The 16,825-nt window shown below is 34.0% G+C and overlaps 1 protein-coding gene across 1 annotated transcript in view; it reads right to left on the bottom strand.

Annotated features, from left to right (window-relative positions):
* The window catches only part of CFAP47 (cilia and flagella associated protein 47), an 857,531-nt gene that overhangs the window by 425,005 nt on the left and 415,701 nt on the right, over positions 1 to 16,825 (bottom strand). Inside the window, exons 45-47 of the mRNA XM_027875456.1 lie at positions 11,152 to 11,339; positions 7,371 to 7,514; positions 6,601 to 6,774 (exon numbers count right to left, since the gene is read on the bottom strand). Coding sequence (XP_027731257.1) covers positions 6,601 to 6,774; positions 7,371 to 7,514; positions 11,152 to 11,339 — 506 coding nt within the window. The remainder of the gene's footprint in view (positions 1 to 6,600; positions 6,775 to 7,370; positions 7,515 to 11,151; positions 11,340 to 16,825) is intronic.

Consider the following 16,825-nt stretch of genomic DNA (forward strand, 5'->3'; position numbering starts at 1 on the left):
CAGACATTTGTGGTGAACATGCTAGGCTACCTTGACCAGATGATTGTCTGTAACGGTCAGAATGGACAAATCTTTTTGCCATGACTCACCTTGACATGGAGCATTAATATGTTCATATACTGACACAAACAGTTTTAGTTACCCTGCTTAGGAATCGTATCAGTAAAATATTAGTCAAGTTCTCCTTCAAAGTGGACCACACTAGGCCCAAGATGCTACTTCTAATCATGATGTAAAGAAGCAAAAAGGATGACAGAAGCATTTTTTAAGAATTTACATAAGAGAACAGAAGGGAGTTCAGAAGCAAATAGATAAACAGGAAGCTTTGAAAATAATATGTTAAATATATCATATTCTTTTTTTAAAAAAGAAACTGTAAGTAATGGAGACTCACAATTTTATAGATAATCTTTTCTATTCTGCTTTGGGAAAACATTCACTTTTACATTCAGTAAATTCATAATAAAATTTTTAATTAATAACTGTAAATGAGAATGTGATGACCACATCCATAAAACAGAAGAAGATAATAGAATAAATTAGGAAGCTAAACCCAACAAATTGTTATTTATAATAAATACACTTAAAACATAAATATGTATACAGAGCTAAAATGACAGATTAGACTAAAACATTATGTCTCAGCAGTATTCCAAACTGTGTCTCAGTGGATAGAACATAGAACTGGGAGACAGGAAGATCTGAGTTCAAATCCTGCCTCAGGCACTTAAAAGCTATGTGACTCTGGTCAAGTCACTTAACCTCTCTATGTCTCAGTTTCCTCAGTGAGGTTAAGAATAGCACCTACCTCACAAGGCTGTTGAGAAGATCAAATGAATTAACATATAAAACACTTGACAAAGTGCTATGTAAATGCTAGCTTTTTACTATCATATTAAAATCAGGAGTGGCAAACATGATCTCAGGCAAAGGAAAAGTAAAATGATCATAGTTAAGAGAGGCAAGCAGAGAAATCATATTGTTGTATTGTTTCAAGGTACCATAAATAGTGAAATAATCACAATATTAAATATGGATGGGCCTGTGATTTTGATGCTATAAGGAACTCCCAGTTAGGAAGTTTTCTTTACCAAAAGCATATAAAACACCTTTTCTTCAATTGACTAAATTTAAATAAAAATATACCAATTACATAGCAACTGAGTATTTAAATAAAAGCTAAAGGAAATAAAAGAACATTTAGTAAGTAAAAAATGGTTGGGGACTTCAATCTGCCTCTTTTAAACTCAGATGAAAGTAAAATAAAGTTACTGATCTTAACACAATGTTAGAAAATTAGATATGATAAAACTTTGGAATTACTGAATGGGAATATTAATGAATATACCTATTTTCAGCATTGCGAAGCATCTTTGTCAGAAATAACCTCATGCTATATCAAAAATAGCACAAATAAATACAGAAAGGCACACATAATTTACAAACCTTAAAACAATAGAAAATGTAATCAATAAGGAAAATAATTTTAAATGACAATTAAATGGAGAATCAATAATGTATATAAATATTCAAATGAATTTCTGAACTTGATGTAAGCATATCATCCAGTGAAGCAGATCACAACCCAATCACCCCTTTCTATTCTGTATTGGCACGTTGTTGTTGTTCTGACATTTTCAGTCATTTCCAACTCTTTGTGACATTAGTATGAGTTTTCTTGGCAAAGATACTGGAGTGGTTTGCCATTTCCATCTCCAAATTATTTTATAGATGAGGAAACTGAGGTAAATTGATTTAAGTGGCTTGCCCAGGGTCACACAGTAAGTGTCTGAAGCCAGATTTGAACTCATGAAGATTACTCTTCCTGACTCTAGGACCAGCACTCTACCCATAGTGCCACCTGACTTGTTTATGTTCTTTCAAAAGTTGGCTGCTGGGAATTCCACTCAGAGTGCTGGGGCCTTGTCTAGTTTTCTGTTATATAATGAAGATACAAGTGAGGAAAAAAAAGGTTTGTATGATGGTTATCTTCTGCTCTCATGATATACCAAATCCATCTTCTTTTCTGTTAATACATTTGATAAAATCCCTGTTGTTTCTCCTTCACAATTCCTTTTTTGTGATGTGACATAACCTATTCACAATCATTTCATGTTTCTCTATTGCCTTTTGATCCTGAATTTCAATTTTTCAGAGATTGTAGTATTCCATGACTCATAGCCATGAAACAAAAGCAAAAGCAAAAAAAAAAGATAATTCAAAAAAGATGACCCACGGAGCAGCTAGGTGGCACAGTGCACAGAGCTCCAGCCCTGGATTCAGGAGGACCTGAGTTTAAATCCAGATACATAACACTCACTAGCTGTGTGACCCTGGACAAGTCACTTAACCCCATTGCCCAGCCAAAAAACAAAAAAGATGACTCCTTGTTTTAGGTAGAAATTGGGGTCATTAAAAGATTGAACAATTTCTCAAAGGTAATTTAATAGATTCTCTTCTCCATCAATTCTGGTCCTAACTCATTGTCAATTCGCAATGTATATCCAGCATAATATATGCATGTATGTTCTAAATGTATATGAGTGTGCTTATATGCACACATATAAACATGAATGCACATGTTCCCATATACATATGCATATTTCTATGTGTTGATATCAATGTGTGGTCTTTGTGCTCAAAGTAATGTGAAAAAATAAACAATAGGCAATTGATACCCAAGATAAGTAGGGAGATTGAAAAGAGTACCTAGTTGCTCCTGATGAGCTCAAGTCACCAGGACCAGATGAATTCTTAAAGTAATGAAAGAACTGGCAGATTTAAGACAATGAGACTAATATTTAAATGATTGTGTAAAAATGGGATAGACACTTTAGGATGAGAAAAGAGTAAATGCCACAATTTTGTATTTAAAAAAAGATAGATAAGAAAATAGGTTTTGGCAACTATAGATCAGTAAGTTTGATTTTTGATGTCTGGCAAAATTTTAAGCTCTATTATTAAGTACAGGTGGTATATTCTAGTGTTGAGAGTACGAGCTCGAATCAGCAAGATTTTTATTCAAATCTTGCATTTGAACCTTACCAATTATGTGACCCTGGGCAAGTCACTTAGCTTTTATGTGACTCAGAGGAGTAAGCCATTAGCACATGCTCATAGACAGTCTTTAAACCATGTCAGTACAGATAGGGAGTTCTCACACTATGTTCCCCACAATGATTAAATCAAGAAGCCTTTGAACATTTATGGATTGTTAAAGGTATCTTTTTCTTTTTCTTTTTTTCTTTTTGGCAAAGCAATCGGGGTTAAGTGATTTTCCCAGGGTCACACAGCTAGTGAGTGTCAAGTGCCTAGGGCCAATTTGAACTCAGGTCCTTCTGACTCTAGGGCCAGTGCTCTACCTACTGCACCAGGTAGCTGTTGATGTAAGAAAAAAAAATCTCTAATAATTGGAGCTACCCAAAAGTGGAATGGGAAGTAATGATTCACTCATCACTAATGTGATGAGTTAGATGAACATTTGTTGATTGTATTGTAGAGTGGACTCCTGTTTGGTTAAGTTTGAATTAGATGACCTCTGAGATTCTGTGATTCTGTTACCTTTAGAAGCTAAACTATTCAATTTAAATATATTTTCCTTTTATGTAATATTCACTTTGAGGGTCTTCCTGCCTCAAAGTCTGGCACGCATACATTTCTTCAAACAGTATTAAGACACTTGATAAGCTTTATCTTGAACCTGAAGACATCAATCTTTCAGTATAAAACTATCACAATTAAGCAACAACACACATTGAAATAACAAAGAAAAAACACAGTTGGGAACAAGAAAACTCAAATCTTTAAGCTTCCAATTAGTACACAGCATAAGCAGATTACATTTGTTATGAGCAAACAATGGGTATAGTTCTTTTATATGTATCCTTTTTTTCAGAATAATAATACTTGTCTCCTGAGGAACCTGTATGCAGGCCAAGAAGCAACAGTTAAAACAAACATGAAGCAGCTGATTGGTTTAAGATTGGAAAAGGAGTACAACAAGGTTGTATATTGTTATTTTATTTATTTAAGTTATATGCAGAGTTTATCATGCTAAATGCCAGGCTGCATGAACAAAAAGCTAGAATTAAGGTTGTTGGGAGAAATATCAGCAATCTCAAATATGTAGGTGATACCGCTCTGATGGCAGGAAGTGAAGAAGAATTAAGAAGCCTCTTGATGAGAGTAAAAGGAGAGTGTAAAAGCTGGCTTAAAGTTTAACATAAAAAACCCCTTAAATCTTAACAACTGGTCCCATTACTTCCTAGCAAATAGAGGGAAAAGAAATGGAAGTAGTGTCAGATTTTACATTCTTGGGCTCAAAGATCACTGCAGATGGCAACTGCAGTCATAAAATTAAAAGATGCTTGCTCCTTGGAAGGAAAGTTATGGCAAATCTGGATAGCACACTAAAATGCAGAGACATCACCTTGTCAACAAAGGTCCATATAGTCAAAGCTATTGTTTTTCCAGTTGCAATATATAGCTGTGAGAGTTAGATTATAAGGAAAGCTGTGCACTGCAGAATTGATGCTTTCAAATTGTGGATTTGGAGAAGACTTTTGGAGTCCCTTGGAGAGCAAGGAGATCAAATCAGTCAATACTTAAAGAAAATAATTCAGGCTATTCACTGCAAGGTCAAATAATGAAACTGGACATTAACTACTTTATTTGTTTAAAGCCATTTTTTACAGGTATTTGGAGGGGTTTGGGGGAGAACTCAAGCAAGTCACTGCTTTTACTCTGCCATCTTGGCTCTGCCCCAATTAACTACTTTATTCACATAATGACAAAACAGGACTCATTGGAAAAGACCCTGATGGGAAAGATTGAAGGCAAAAATGAAAAGGGGATGAGATGGATAGATAGTATCATGTAAACAACAAATATGAACTTGGACAGACTTTGAGAGACAGCAGAGGAGACAAGGCCCTGGTGGCTATGGTCCATGGGGTCACAAAGACCCTACTGAATGACTGAACAACAACAACAACAATGTTAGATCGTTCATATCATTGTTTTTGTTTTTTTTTTTTAAATGTAATAAGGTAGATGGCTACAAATGGGAATATGGTAATTAGTATTAAAGGTAAGGGCAAATTGGATAGAGAGTTGAACCTGGGTTCATTTCCTACCTCTGACACACGCTAGCTATGTGACTATGGATAAATCACTTAACATCTCAGGACCCCAGTCAACTAAAACCAGTTGTCCATCTGCATCAGTGGAAGGGATTTCAACACTGAATGTTCCCCATACCTGTGAAATCACAGGTCCAGAATAGCAGCCATCACAAAGGTAGATTAAAGTAGAGAAGGCAACCAAACAGGAAGAAACATGATGACTCAGAAAGAACCCTGAATGTGGAGTCAGAGGATCTGGGTTTGGATTTCAGTTCTGCCACTTACAACTAATGTAATTTTGGGGAAATCACTTCTAGACTCAGTTGACTTATGTGTAAAATGAAACAGTTAGAAATAGTTGATACCTTAGGTCCCTTCCATTTCTAAACCTAGGATTCTATGAAGCACAAGTTTTCTATGAAGACAGGAAAACAAGAAACAAAAGAGACAAAATGTGCATCTGAATTGCCAGTATACTATTGACCTCAAACTTGAAACTTCAAGCCTTACTCATTTCCCTCCCTGAGTTGTTAAGTGACCACATGGCTAGTGGATATCTCCAAGCTCTATTGGGCCCCAAATAGGTCCATGGATAACTTTATCATGGAGTCAGTCTAGATAAATTTTCATCATTTCATCAACCTTAAACTAAGGCGAAAGTATAAAGTATATATGAATAAATGATAGAGATAGGGATTGGACTTGTGATTTAACTGGCACAGAGACCTCCTGATTGAAGAAACTTCCTGTATCAACAAAGATCAGAGCCTTCTTTGAAATTTAGTAATCTTAGTTGCATAGAGCATTGAAAGTATAAATGACTTGTACAAGGTCACACAGCCAGTGCGTGTCAGACAAGGAAGTTGAACCCAGGCCTTTTACGCTAATTTTCTATCCACTGTGACATATCTCTCAGCAAACATCAAAGTAATGGTATTTTTTTTTAAAAAATATATCAAGTAAAGGCCGAGCAAACATTTTTGATAAAAATTCATGATAGAAGTAACTCTGTGCTTCCTCAGGCTTCAATCATCTATTATTTTTCTATCATTACTCAGTTTGGTAAATGAAGTAGAAACCAACAGAAATTTCAACAGCTGAGAAATATCTCATGAAAATAAATGACAATTTGATTTTTCCCTGGGTCTTCTGGGAAAATTGTTTTACATGCATCAATAAAACTTCCTTCATATTAAAGGATATGTTATAAAAATCTCAAAAAAACTAAGGGCATGCAAATATGTATTATAAAATTAAATTACTAGGTATGATTTTATGACAATAGTATTTATAACTTAAAGATACTAATTGTAAGATAGCCACTATTAGCCTAAGCAGTAGAATTAAAATCTTAGAAATGTTATATTGCATTGGTTCACATGATTAATTGAACAGAAAATTTTAAGTATTTCACATTGTACCCTTTGCAAAATTTAAACACTGAGCAAAATGCATTCAACTTTCAAAAAACATTTACCCTATATGTCATCATGTCCTTTGTATAATTGGGCACAATCATGGTCTTCGTGGTCATTTTTCCCACTTCACAATCTATCACAGCATGATCCAGGGGCAGAGGTTTTTTCCCAATCCCTTTTAGTTCAAAGACTTGCTCAATACCATCTGTTTCATTCCGTAGTTTGAGTGTGCCCTGTGACAAGAAAGGAAATGGAGTTTCAGCTCTAGAGGAGTCTTACTGGACTGCCAAACAATCTCATCTATCCTATTAATCTCAAGTCCAGTTAGTAACATGAGCTTTCAAGGGAGTGCTATCGATTGACTTTCCCACTTCATGTGTAAATGTTTCTACTGAATTAATGAAGATAAACTTCTGGTAGAAAGCTTTCTTTTTGTTCTTTAATTGTTCTAAATTATAGAGTTAGTACAGGCATCTTCATACATATTGATTATATGCTTGTTTACCTCCACAGTAAAGAAATATGCCTTCCAAGAAAATGCTTTCTGAGTCACTAACTCTCCTTAATGAAGAGGAAAAACAAGAAATGAACTTTATTTTCTCCAACTGTTATTTTAAAAAATCCTGAGGAGATAGTTCATTGACACAATGTTCTTTGGGACTATTTATTCCTCAAACTAAAATATCTATTTAACATTTGGTAGGGGAAAACTGTGGAAGCCATACAACAATAAAAAACTATTGGAATTCTTAACTTTTCAGAAGCTGAAAACATCTTCCCATCAGTGATATTAAAAATAAATCATGAAGAAAAAACCATGGCCTCTTACCGTAACCTCACATTCCATGATAGGTTTGAATGTCAGTGGATATTGAGCAGTTTCTCCTGATTTCACATATAAAACAGAAGGTCCATAAAACCAATCTCCTTCTATAGTCACTATGCATTTCCATTCAGTCACTGTTTGATTACTCTAAAACAATAAAAAAATGAGATGTCATGTCTTAATAAAACTGTAAAGTGAGATTCAGACCTGATTTCCATTCTAGATATCATCAGGAAAACAGAGTACAATGTCCTTCTTATCAATGAATAGGTGACATATGCATAAAATACTAACTCTCAACAAAGGTATATGATTAAAGGCTCATTTGTCTTTCAGTCACAATGATAAAGACCTGCCTGTATCAAGTTTCTCCCTCCCTCAAGTCCTACTTCAATAAATCTTCCAGCATAGCTACCAAAGTGAATTTCCTGAAGTGCAGATATGAACAGATCATCACTCTCAAATAAAGGGTGATGTCATTAACTCCCACACTTCCCAAGTAAATTCCAGTGGTTCTCTGTCACCTTTAGGGTTAAATATAAATTATTATCTTTGGATTTAGAACTTTTTTTTCATTCTATCTTTCTAGCCTGATTATGTATTGTAATCCTTTCCATGCACTCTCTGGTCCAGCTAATTTGCTCTTCTTATTCTCTCTTACACACAACATTCTTTCTCACACATTCATGCTTTTGCAATGGCCATACCCCATGGCTGGAACACACTCCCTCCTTCTGTCTCTTATTTTTCCTAATTCTGAGTGCCGCATTTAAAAACAATTATTTCAATTCTGTCCAGAAGAGAGTGGCCAAGATGGTTAGAAGCCTGCAAAACATATCATATGAGGGACAGTGGAAGGAACTACGGATTCTGAGTCTGTAGAAAAGATTTAGGATAACTAAAGAGATAGCTAGAAAGTCTGCCTCTATGTTGGAGGTAGGACCAGCTGGGTTCAAGTCCCACCCATAACTTATAGTGTCTGTGTGACCCTGGTCAAGAAATTTAGCTTCTCAGTGACCCAAACTACTCTCCAAGATGAGGAATCTAGAAGAAAAGGGCTATGAGAAATAAGTTGTAGAATAGTTCCCAACCCGCATTACTAGAGGAATTTTCTTTCTGGTCCCTACTACCTTCAGCAAGTCACTTAACCTGTGTGGGTCCCAGTTTCTTTATTTTTAGAATAAGGAGGCTGGATGAAAGTTTCTGTGGTCCCTTCCTACTCCAATTCTATAAAACTACACATATAAAACCATACAAATCATAAGTTTGCAAGAATATATGTATATCATATATACAAAGACACATAATATGTGTGTGTGTGTGTGTGTATGTGTATGAGGGAGTAGATAAATTCTGAAAGTGTTGAGGAAAAGAGCACTAGGACCAATGGATAGAAAATACGAAGAAATAGATTTGCATTGAACATAAAGAACTTCCTTAGAGTTAGAGTTGTAGAAAAATATTATGTATTCTGCTTCCTGAGGCAGAATATTCTCGATCACTGAAAGCATTCAAGCACATTGATAAACACTTGTCAGAAAGGAAAATGTACACAGAGTTTCTGCATCAGGAAGGTGGTTAAACTAGATGCCTTAAAGGTCTTTTCCAATTCTGAGATTCAAATTCTTCTTGAGTCTTTCCTCCTCCTCCTCCAATGCCCCAACCCAAAATTTGAGTTATTACAACATAACTCTCACTGATCTCCCACTATCTCATTAAGCTTAGATTCCAAATAAATCATTAACCTATACATTTTAAAATGCTTTCGATCTTTAAAATCCATTCCAAATTATTTTCCATTTGATTCAAAAACAAAGGTTTATGAAACTGTTTAAGAAAAATATCAAGTAAAAATAAATGTATGACTGGTCAGGCACCAGCAGTACAAACTCCAAGGTGGCTCAAAGCACTTAGGAATCCTAAATGTGAATCTCTCCTTAAATTTTTGTAAGGGTCAAATTAGGTTAAAATCAATATTAAAAGCAGCTTTGAAGACAAGGAGACATTACAACAAGAGGAAGCTCTACTTTTAGCGTGTTGGTAGGAGAGAAGATGGAGACTTCCTACCATTCACATCTATGTTACACAGAAGATTGAATGCTGGGTCACTTATTATATTAAATGAAAAACAATCTAAGTTCCCCTTCACCTAAAAATGTTGTGCTCCTGGGATATATGACAGGGAACAGAGATAGATGTGCCAAACAGAAAAAAGCTCACAGAAATCACATTCAAGAGAGTTTTGTTTGTTTTGTTTTGTTTTGGAAGTCTATACCATACTTCTAAGGGAATAGCAGAGAAGTTCATTAGAGAAAAAAAGACTAGACAATTAATTATTCCCATTTTGAGGCTACCTCTTCATGTCTGGGAACAAAATGTAACTCACTGATATTTCCATTTCTGGTATCTCCAAAGAAATTGTTAGGTAAATCAGAAAGTTATAATTTGCCAATAAAACTCTATTTACTTAAAATGATCATTCATATTTCTATATTCTAGAAATAGAGAATGGTAGAGAAACAGACTTTGGGTTCAAACTACCAAGGATGCGAGATTGTTATCTAGTATTGAATCAAATAAGCTGCAGATACATTATTCTTATAATTCAAGGTTTTAAAAGGCATTATTAAAATATATCTCATGTAGAGAGAAAGAAAATGCTCATTTTATGGGAGTAATAATAGCATATTTTAATGTGATGTTAAAATATATAGGATGGGGCATAGGTCAAATTTTAAAATAAGATAATTGGTTTAGAACTGGCAGAGATAACATAGACTATCTGGTTTAACTACCTTCATTTTTTGGTTAAACTGAAGCCTAGATAGGTTTAGTAACATACTCAGTCAGAAAAGTCACAAATGGTAGAGGCAAAATACAAAACCCATGTCTTCTGATTACAAATCTAGTGTTCTTTCTCCTACTATGGACAAAATATTTTTTAACTCTTAAATATTTATAAATATGATGGATTCTCTCCTTTTTGATAAATACTACTCTGATTCCTTTAAGATTTGTTCCTCTCACTCTTCAACAACTCTTTGTTCCCAACTCTTTGTTCCCTTTTTTAGTGATTTCATTCATTCATTTCTGTGTCAGGTTCTCACCTCTCCCAGACACTCAGAGCCTTTAAACTACTCTCTGGGCTTCAACCCTAGCCAACTATATTAAACATTGTTTCCCATGCTCTTCATATATCTAGAGTTTATTAGAATTGTATGTCCTTTCCTCAGCAACTTGCTAGGTTATGGAATAAATAACCAGATCAATTAATTTGTGGATAATATGTTAGATAATATGTTAGTAATAATACTAATGGTTAAATTCTATCAGACCTCTATAGTTCTTTAAGCTGAAAGAATAACCAGTAAAATTTCAGGGTAAATGAAAACCTGGCGAGAGTAAGAACCATAAATGGGGTGGGACAATTGCAGCTTTGCTCCAGCATACCATAATTTAAAATGACACTTTCAGTCAGCAGAATAGAAACAATTGAGTTTAAGCACTTAGCAAGAGTAATTGGTTAACAGAAGTTAATTGAAGGTATATCAGAAGTCATTTGTCCCAGGCCCAAAAATGTCTCTTTACAACTGTGGCATGGGCAATAACTTGGGATACATGAGGATTGGGAGTGGCATTTGCATGTAAGTAGTTGGAGACACATAGAGCTGACCTTGAAATTCTAGTGTCAGGAAGAAATTCAGGCTTTTTAAAACATTTCCTTTAGTTTACAAAAATAAGTTAATTAAGGAACATCAACTTTAAGGCTAAAAATTAAACTTACTATTGGAATATCCTGAGTCAGTGGTTCAAATGCTGGAGTTTCAAATTGAAATTTGGCCTCTGGAAAGTCAGAATTCACTACACACTCAATGGAAAAGAGCCGAATATCATGGGATGACTTCAGCAAAATAAAACAAGGATATCGTCCAGCAGTGAGAGGAATAAATCTTAAAGGAAGTAAAACATGGTCTATCAAAAAAGAGAGAATAAATCAAATTTATAAATATGTAAAAGTCAAAACATACTTTAAAACATACAATTTTTTAAAATATCTAAAATATAGAAATAATTTATCAAAACATATAATACATAAAAAATGATGAACCTGATTTCTTAGTTTAAAAGGAAAGACCTAAAATTTAATATAATTTTGAAATGTAAACATTTGTTAAATACTTATAAGGAAAATTAAAAACTCCCACTTGAACCAAATCATTCATTTTAGGATATTGAAAAAAAAATTATTGAACTGGCTAATTGTTCTTCCCATTTGGTCACATTTGACCTTTTCCAACTCATAAGATGACAATAATAACAAATACTTGAGTATGCACACAGTGGTAACTATATACACATGTGTATAGTTAAAGAATATATATTAGTTGATGTCTATGTATATGTAAATGGTTAACATAGCTATGTATATGTAAATAACAGAAGTTAAATGAGGGTATATTCGGAGCCATTTATCCCAAACACAAAAACCACTAGTTATGGCTCTGGTGTGGGAAATAATTGGAATAAATGAAGAAGAATGAAAGTGGTATTTACATATTTCATACTATGGAAGTAATGAGATACACATTATAGCTGCCCTTGAAATTCAGTGTCAGAATGAAACTCAGGCTTGTTTTGTTTTGTTTTATTTTTAACTTAGGTCACAAAAATAATCTAATTGATAAACATCAACTTTAAGGTCAAATATATACATACATTGGTATATCCATACATATAGATGTATGCAATAATATATACATGTGTGTGTGAATGTATGTATATTCACTCCAAGTTAAAGAGAATCAAGATAGGCTAGAGAACACTTAGAGTTGCAAACAGCCTATTTCTCCTCTCTAAACTTACAGAGAGGCAGATGTGAGGTCAGTAATAGAGGTGTAGAAAATTAGATTGACCCAAAGGAAACCTTTGACTGTGGAATAGTTAGTGGAGGAGGAATAGATTGGGGAAAGTGTCCTATCAGATTTAAGTATATATTTCACACTTCCTTTTTCACAGATATTTTACTTCCTATCAGAATGGGATTAATATACGATTCTATATTATCTAGTAATGAACCTTCAGTAAGCTAATTTTACTCCAACTCATCCCCACTGAAAGTATATGGTGATGGATAGGATGAGTTCCCTTGCTGTTTCTAATGTCTTTCTTTAATCTTTTTCTCTTTATATTTTGTTTTTACATTGCAAATTTTCTCCTAACGTCTCTCTCCCTCACCCCTCCCAGAGAGCTATCCCATTAGCAAATATAGTTTTAAAAAAAGAAAAGAGAAAATGATGGGGGAAAGGGAAAATCAACAAACCAATGAATACTTTGAAATATATATGTGTGTATAAAATATATAGCATAACATGCATGTATATGTATGTACATATAATGTTTTCACATCTGGGAACCTAACACCTCTGAAAAGGAATGGGCTGGTATGTCTTCTCATATCCCTTTTTTGGGGTCATCCTTGTTTTTTTGTCATTTTGCAACATTCACTTTTGATTAGTTTGCAATTGTTCTTTTGATTTGCATTATTTTAGTCATTGTGTATATTGTCTTCTTGACTGCTTACTTTACTCTGCATCAGTTCATGTAGACCTATCTATTTCATCGTATTTGTCACTGCTTATAACACAGCAAAATTCCATTACATTCATGTACCACAATTTGCTTAGCCATTCCCCAATTAATGGGTATCTTCTTTGCTTCCAATTCTTTGCTTTTCACAAAAAGGTGCTGCTATAAACATTGTGATTTATATGGGAATTTTCTCTTTGGGGGTATAAGCCTTATTTTCATTTCTGTGTCAAAGAATTTGGACTTTTAGTCACTTTTTTCATAATTACAAATTGTTTTCCAAAATGACTGTACTGATTCATCAGTCCACAAATAATGTTCTAGTGTGCTTATCCTCTCAAAATACCCTTCCTAAACATGACTCTTTATCTTTGCCACTTTTCAAGGTGTGCATGGAAACTTTAGGATTGTATTGATTTGCATTTCTCTTGTTTTTGCAATTTGGAGTATTTCTTCATTTGGTTGTTAATAGTTCACAATTCTTTCTTTTAGATATATAAATATGACAGTACAGTAAAATCGCTATTATTGTACTGCTGTCTATATTTTCTTGTAATTTAATTAGTTTTTCCTTTACAAATTTAGATGATGTGATATTTGGAGGATTTAATTTTATTATTATTGTGTATTTGTTATATTATTAACATTTTCTCCATTTGTGTCTATTTCTCTAAAATTGGATTTTTTTCTTCCTTTCCCACTTAAAGAGAGCACGATGTTTCTTCAGTTAGTTGAACTTAATCTACTTTAAGGCAACCACTATCCCACAGGCTCTCTTCCCCTCACCCTCAAGCTTCAGCCCTTCTCATTTGTCACCCTTGCCCTTAGATTTGGAAGTTCACTCAATTCCTTTTCATTTCTCCCCTTTTATCTAGTTAGTTAATTCACACACACACACACACACACACACACACACACACACTTTTTTTGTCTCAAGTTACATAAATAAAGTCCCCTTTCTTTTCTTCCCATTCAATTTCTTTGGTTTATTAGAATATTCTTTCTTTATTTTCTATTGTTTTTATTAAAAATATGTTCCCTCATTCCCTTCATTAATTTTCTTCTTTCTATTCTAAACTTTAATTCTTTCATTCATGGGTCCTTATACTTATTAAATCCTTCAGTCTTTATCTTCCCTCGTGGAATTAAAGTTTCTGGAGTATCTATTTTGAGTCCCTCTTCTAAAAAAATTCTTTTTTATTGTCTTGCTGATCTTGCCTCTTCCACCTTTTTTTCCATTATATTTCAATTTATGAAGTGTCACTTTCTGCAGGAGATAGGATAGAAATGTTTCCCCATGGTAGAAATGCTCCTGTGTCCCTCGTTATGTGGCTTAATTCTATTCTCTTCCCTCTCCTAGATCATTTTTTTTCCCATTTCCCATGAAATCTCTTCTCTGGATCTATGCCCTCCCATCCTCTGAATGTCAGTTTCCCCAAAAGCTCTTATAGCTCCTATTGTGAGGCAGGATATTGTTCATGATAGAACAACACATTCTTGGGGGTAGTTGTCTTTCTAAGAACTAAATCATTTCTGATTATATCCTTTGGGCATAATTCCAAATTGCTCTCCATAATGGTTGGTTCACTTCACAACGCCACCAACAATGCATTAGTGTTCCAATTTCCCCACATCTTCTCCAGCATTTATCATTTTCCTTTTCTGTCATATTAGCTAATCTGATAGTTATGAGGTGGCACTTCAAAGTGGTTTTATTTTGCATTTCTTTAATCAGTAGTGATTTAGAGCTTTTTTTTTTTCAAATGACTATAGATGGCTTTAATTTCTTCACATGAAAACTGCCTGTTCATATCCTTCGACCATTTATCAACTGGGGTCTACTCTCTCCTTTTTTATGAACTCTCCCATTCTGCAGTTTTGTCCTACAAAACACACTGATTTACCTGTAGGCAGAGTGTTGTGAGGTTTAGTCATTGCTATTTCAATTTTTTCCCTCCAACATCATTTCTAATTAAATTTTACCTGCATCTTTATTTCCTTTTATGCTTTTAGAAGGGAATCTCTTAACAGTTTCTCTTCTGTTTGTTGTTGTTCAGTCATTCAATCATGTCTGCCTCTTCATTAACCATACCGTCACTGAAGTTTTCTTGGCAAAGATATAATGGGGTGGTTTGCCATTTTGTTCTCCAGTTCTCTGCTCTCAACTTGTTCTTGCTCTTGTTCTTGTTAATTCCATGAATTTCTTAGTTTTTTTCCTAATTCTTTCCTCCTTTTTACTGTAGTAATTTTGTTAGTTTTATTTTCCTTGGTTACTCTATTTATTTACTTTCCTTGTGTTTCTATTACCTATTTGCAAGCCAAATAATCAGTTCACTTTCATTTTGTTGTTGTTTTTGAAATGCTCCAGTTGCCTCTCTTTAATTGAATATCCATCTCTTTTCATTGATGATTAATCTTAGGTTTGAAGGACTTGGCACTGGTGTTCATCCTGAGCTCCTTTGCTCTTTTGAACACATTATTGTATTCTGTTCTTCATTTCTTGGTGGTACAGAATAATCATGTGTTATAAAAACATCTTTTTATTTTTATTTAGAGGTCTTCCTCATGATCATTTAAAGAATTTGTTGCCATTGGAATTGATTGATTTGATTACTCTGTGACTTGTGGTACAGAATAATCATGTGTTATAAAAACATCTTTTTATTTTTATTTAGAGGTCTTCCTCATGATCATTTAAAGAATTTGTTACCATTGGAATTGATTGATTTGATTACTCTGTGACTTGGAGTTTGCATAATAGCCGAATTGTTTTCTGAAAATCTATGTATACTTTTACTAACAATATTTTCTGTCTTCAGATGTTCTGGATAGATTTATTGTATTCTTTCTTTATGTTGTGAAGGTTTTTTTTTTCATTTGTTTGTTTTATTTTCATTTGTTTGATTTTATGTTCTTCTGAGGGGAACTATGATTCTTAAGTTGTCTCTAAACATCTTGTTTTCAAAATCAGTGTCTTGCTCTTTTTTAGAGATGTGTTATTTTAACATTGTTGCTTTTTGAGCCTTTTCTTCTAGACAGTCTTTTATTTCTACTTATTTTTATTCCCAATAACTTGTTCTTAATTTTGATTATTTGGAGATACTCACCACTGTGGATTCAAGTTTTTCTATTCCGCTAATTTTTTTCTTCTATGAAAGCCATAAATTCTTCTTTCATGATTCTTATTTTCTCTTGAAACATTTGGAAAACTCCTGCTCTGGTTCCTTGGTCTCTTGGAAATTTACAGGGTCCTCTGTTTCATCATGTGTTGATTCAATTTTCTTTAATTTGCAATATTTATTCAAAGATGTTTACACTACTTTAGATGTGCTGGACATCATCTCCCCTCCTGCTTTTATATCTTCTCTATTGATGTTTCTATGTGTTCTCAAAGTTTTTAATTGTTTCCTTCCTTCTAAGAGTGTTGATTACTCATAGTTTTTACTTATAACCTTCCTATTGCTCACTTTTTAACTTCTACTCTATGATCACAAATGCCCCAAGGCTGGACCTCAGAGTAACCTCAGTCTCCTCCCAATAGGGAATTCATTTTTTTCTTTACTGCTCTCAGTCCCCACCCTAAAGTGATTTCTGTGGGGGAAATAGCTGACCTCAGCTGGGTGACGGTCCACTTTTGTTCAGATCTAACACAGCCCCACATATATATTCTAGGGCCATTCCCCTATTTCCTCAATTCTTTAATTTTTTTTGCTGATTTCTTCTATAGTATACCATGTCATCTTTTAGTCATAGCATACTTCTACTTTCCTATATCTTTACTTTCTATGTGGGTAGAGTGGGGGAAAGGGAGGCAGAGTTAGTCTACTGCTTGCTGCACAAAATTGTGAGGTGAGGACAGGGGCAGGGTATGT

This window comes from Vombatus ursinus, unplaced genomic scaffold (genome assembly GCF_900497805.2).
Source record: "Vombatus ursinus unplaced genomic scaffold, bare-nosed wombat genome assembly UNPS02014809.1, whole genome shotgun sequence".
Lineage (NCBI taxonomy): Eukaryota > Metazoa > Chordata > Mammalia > Diprotodontia > Vombatidae > Vombatus > Vombatus ursinus.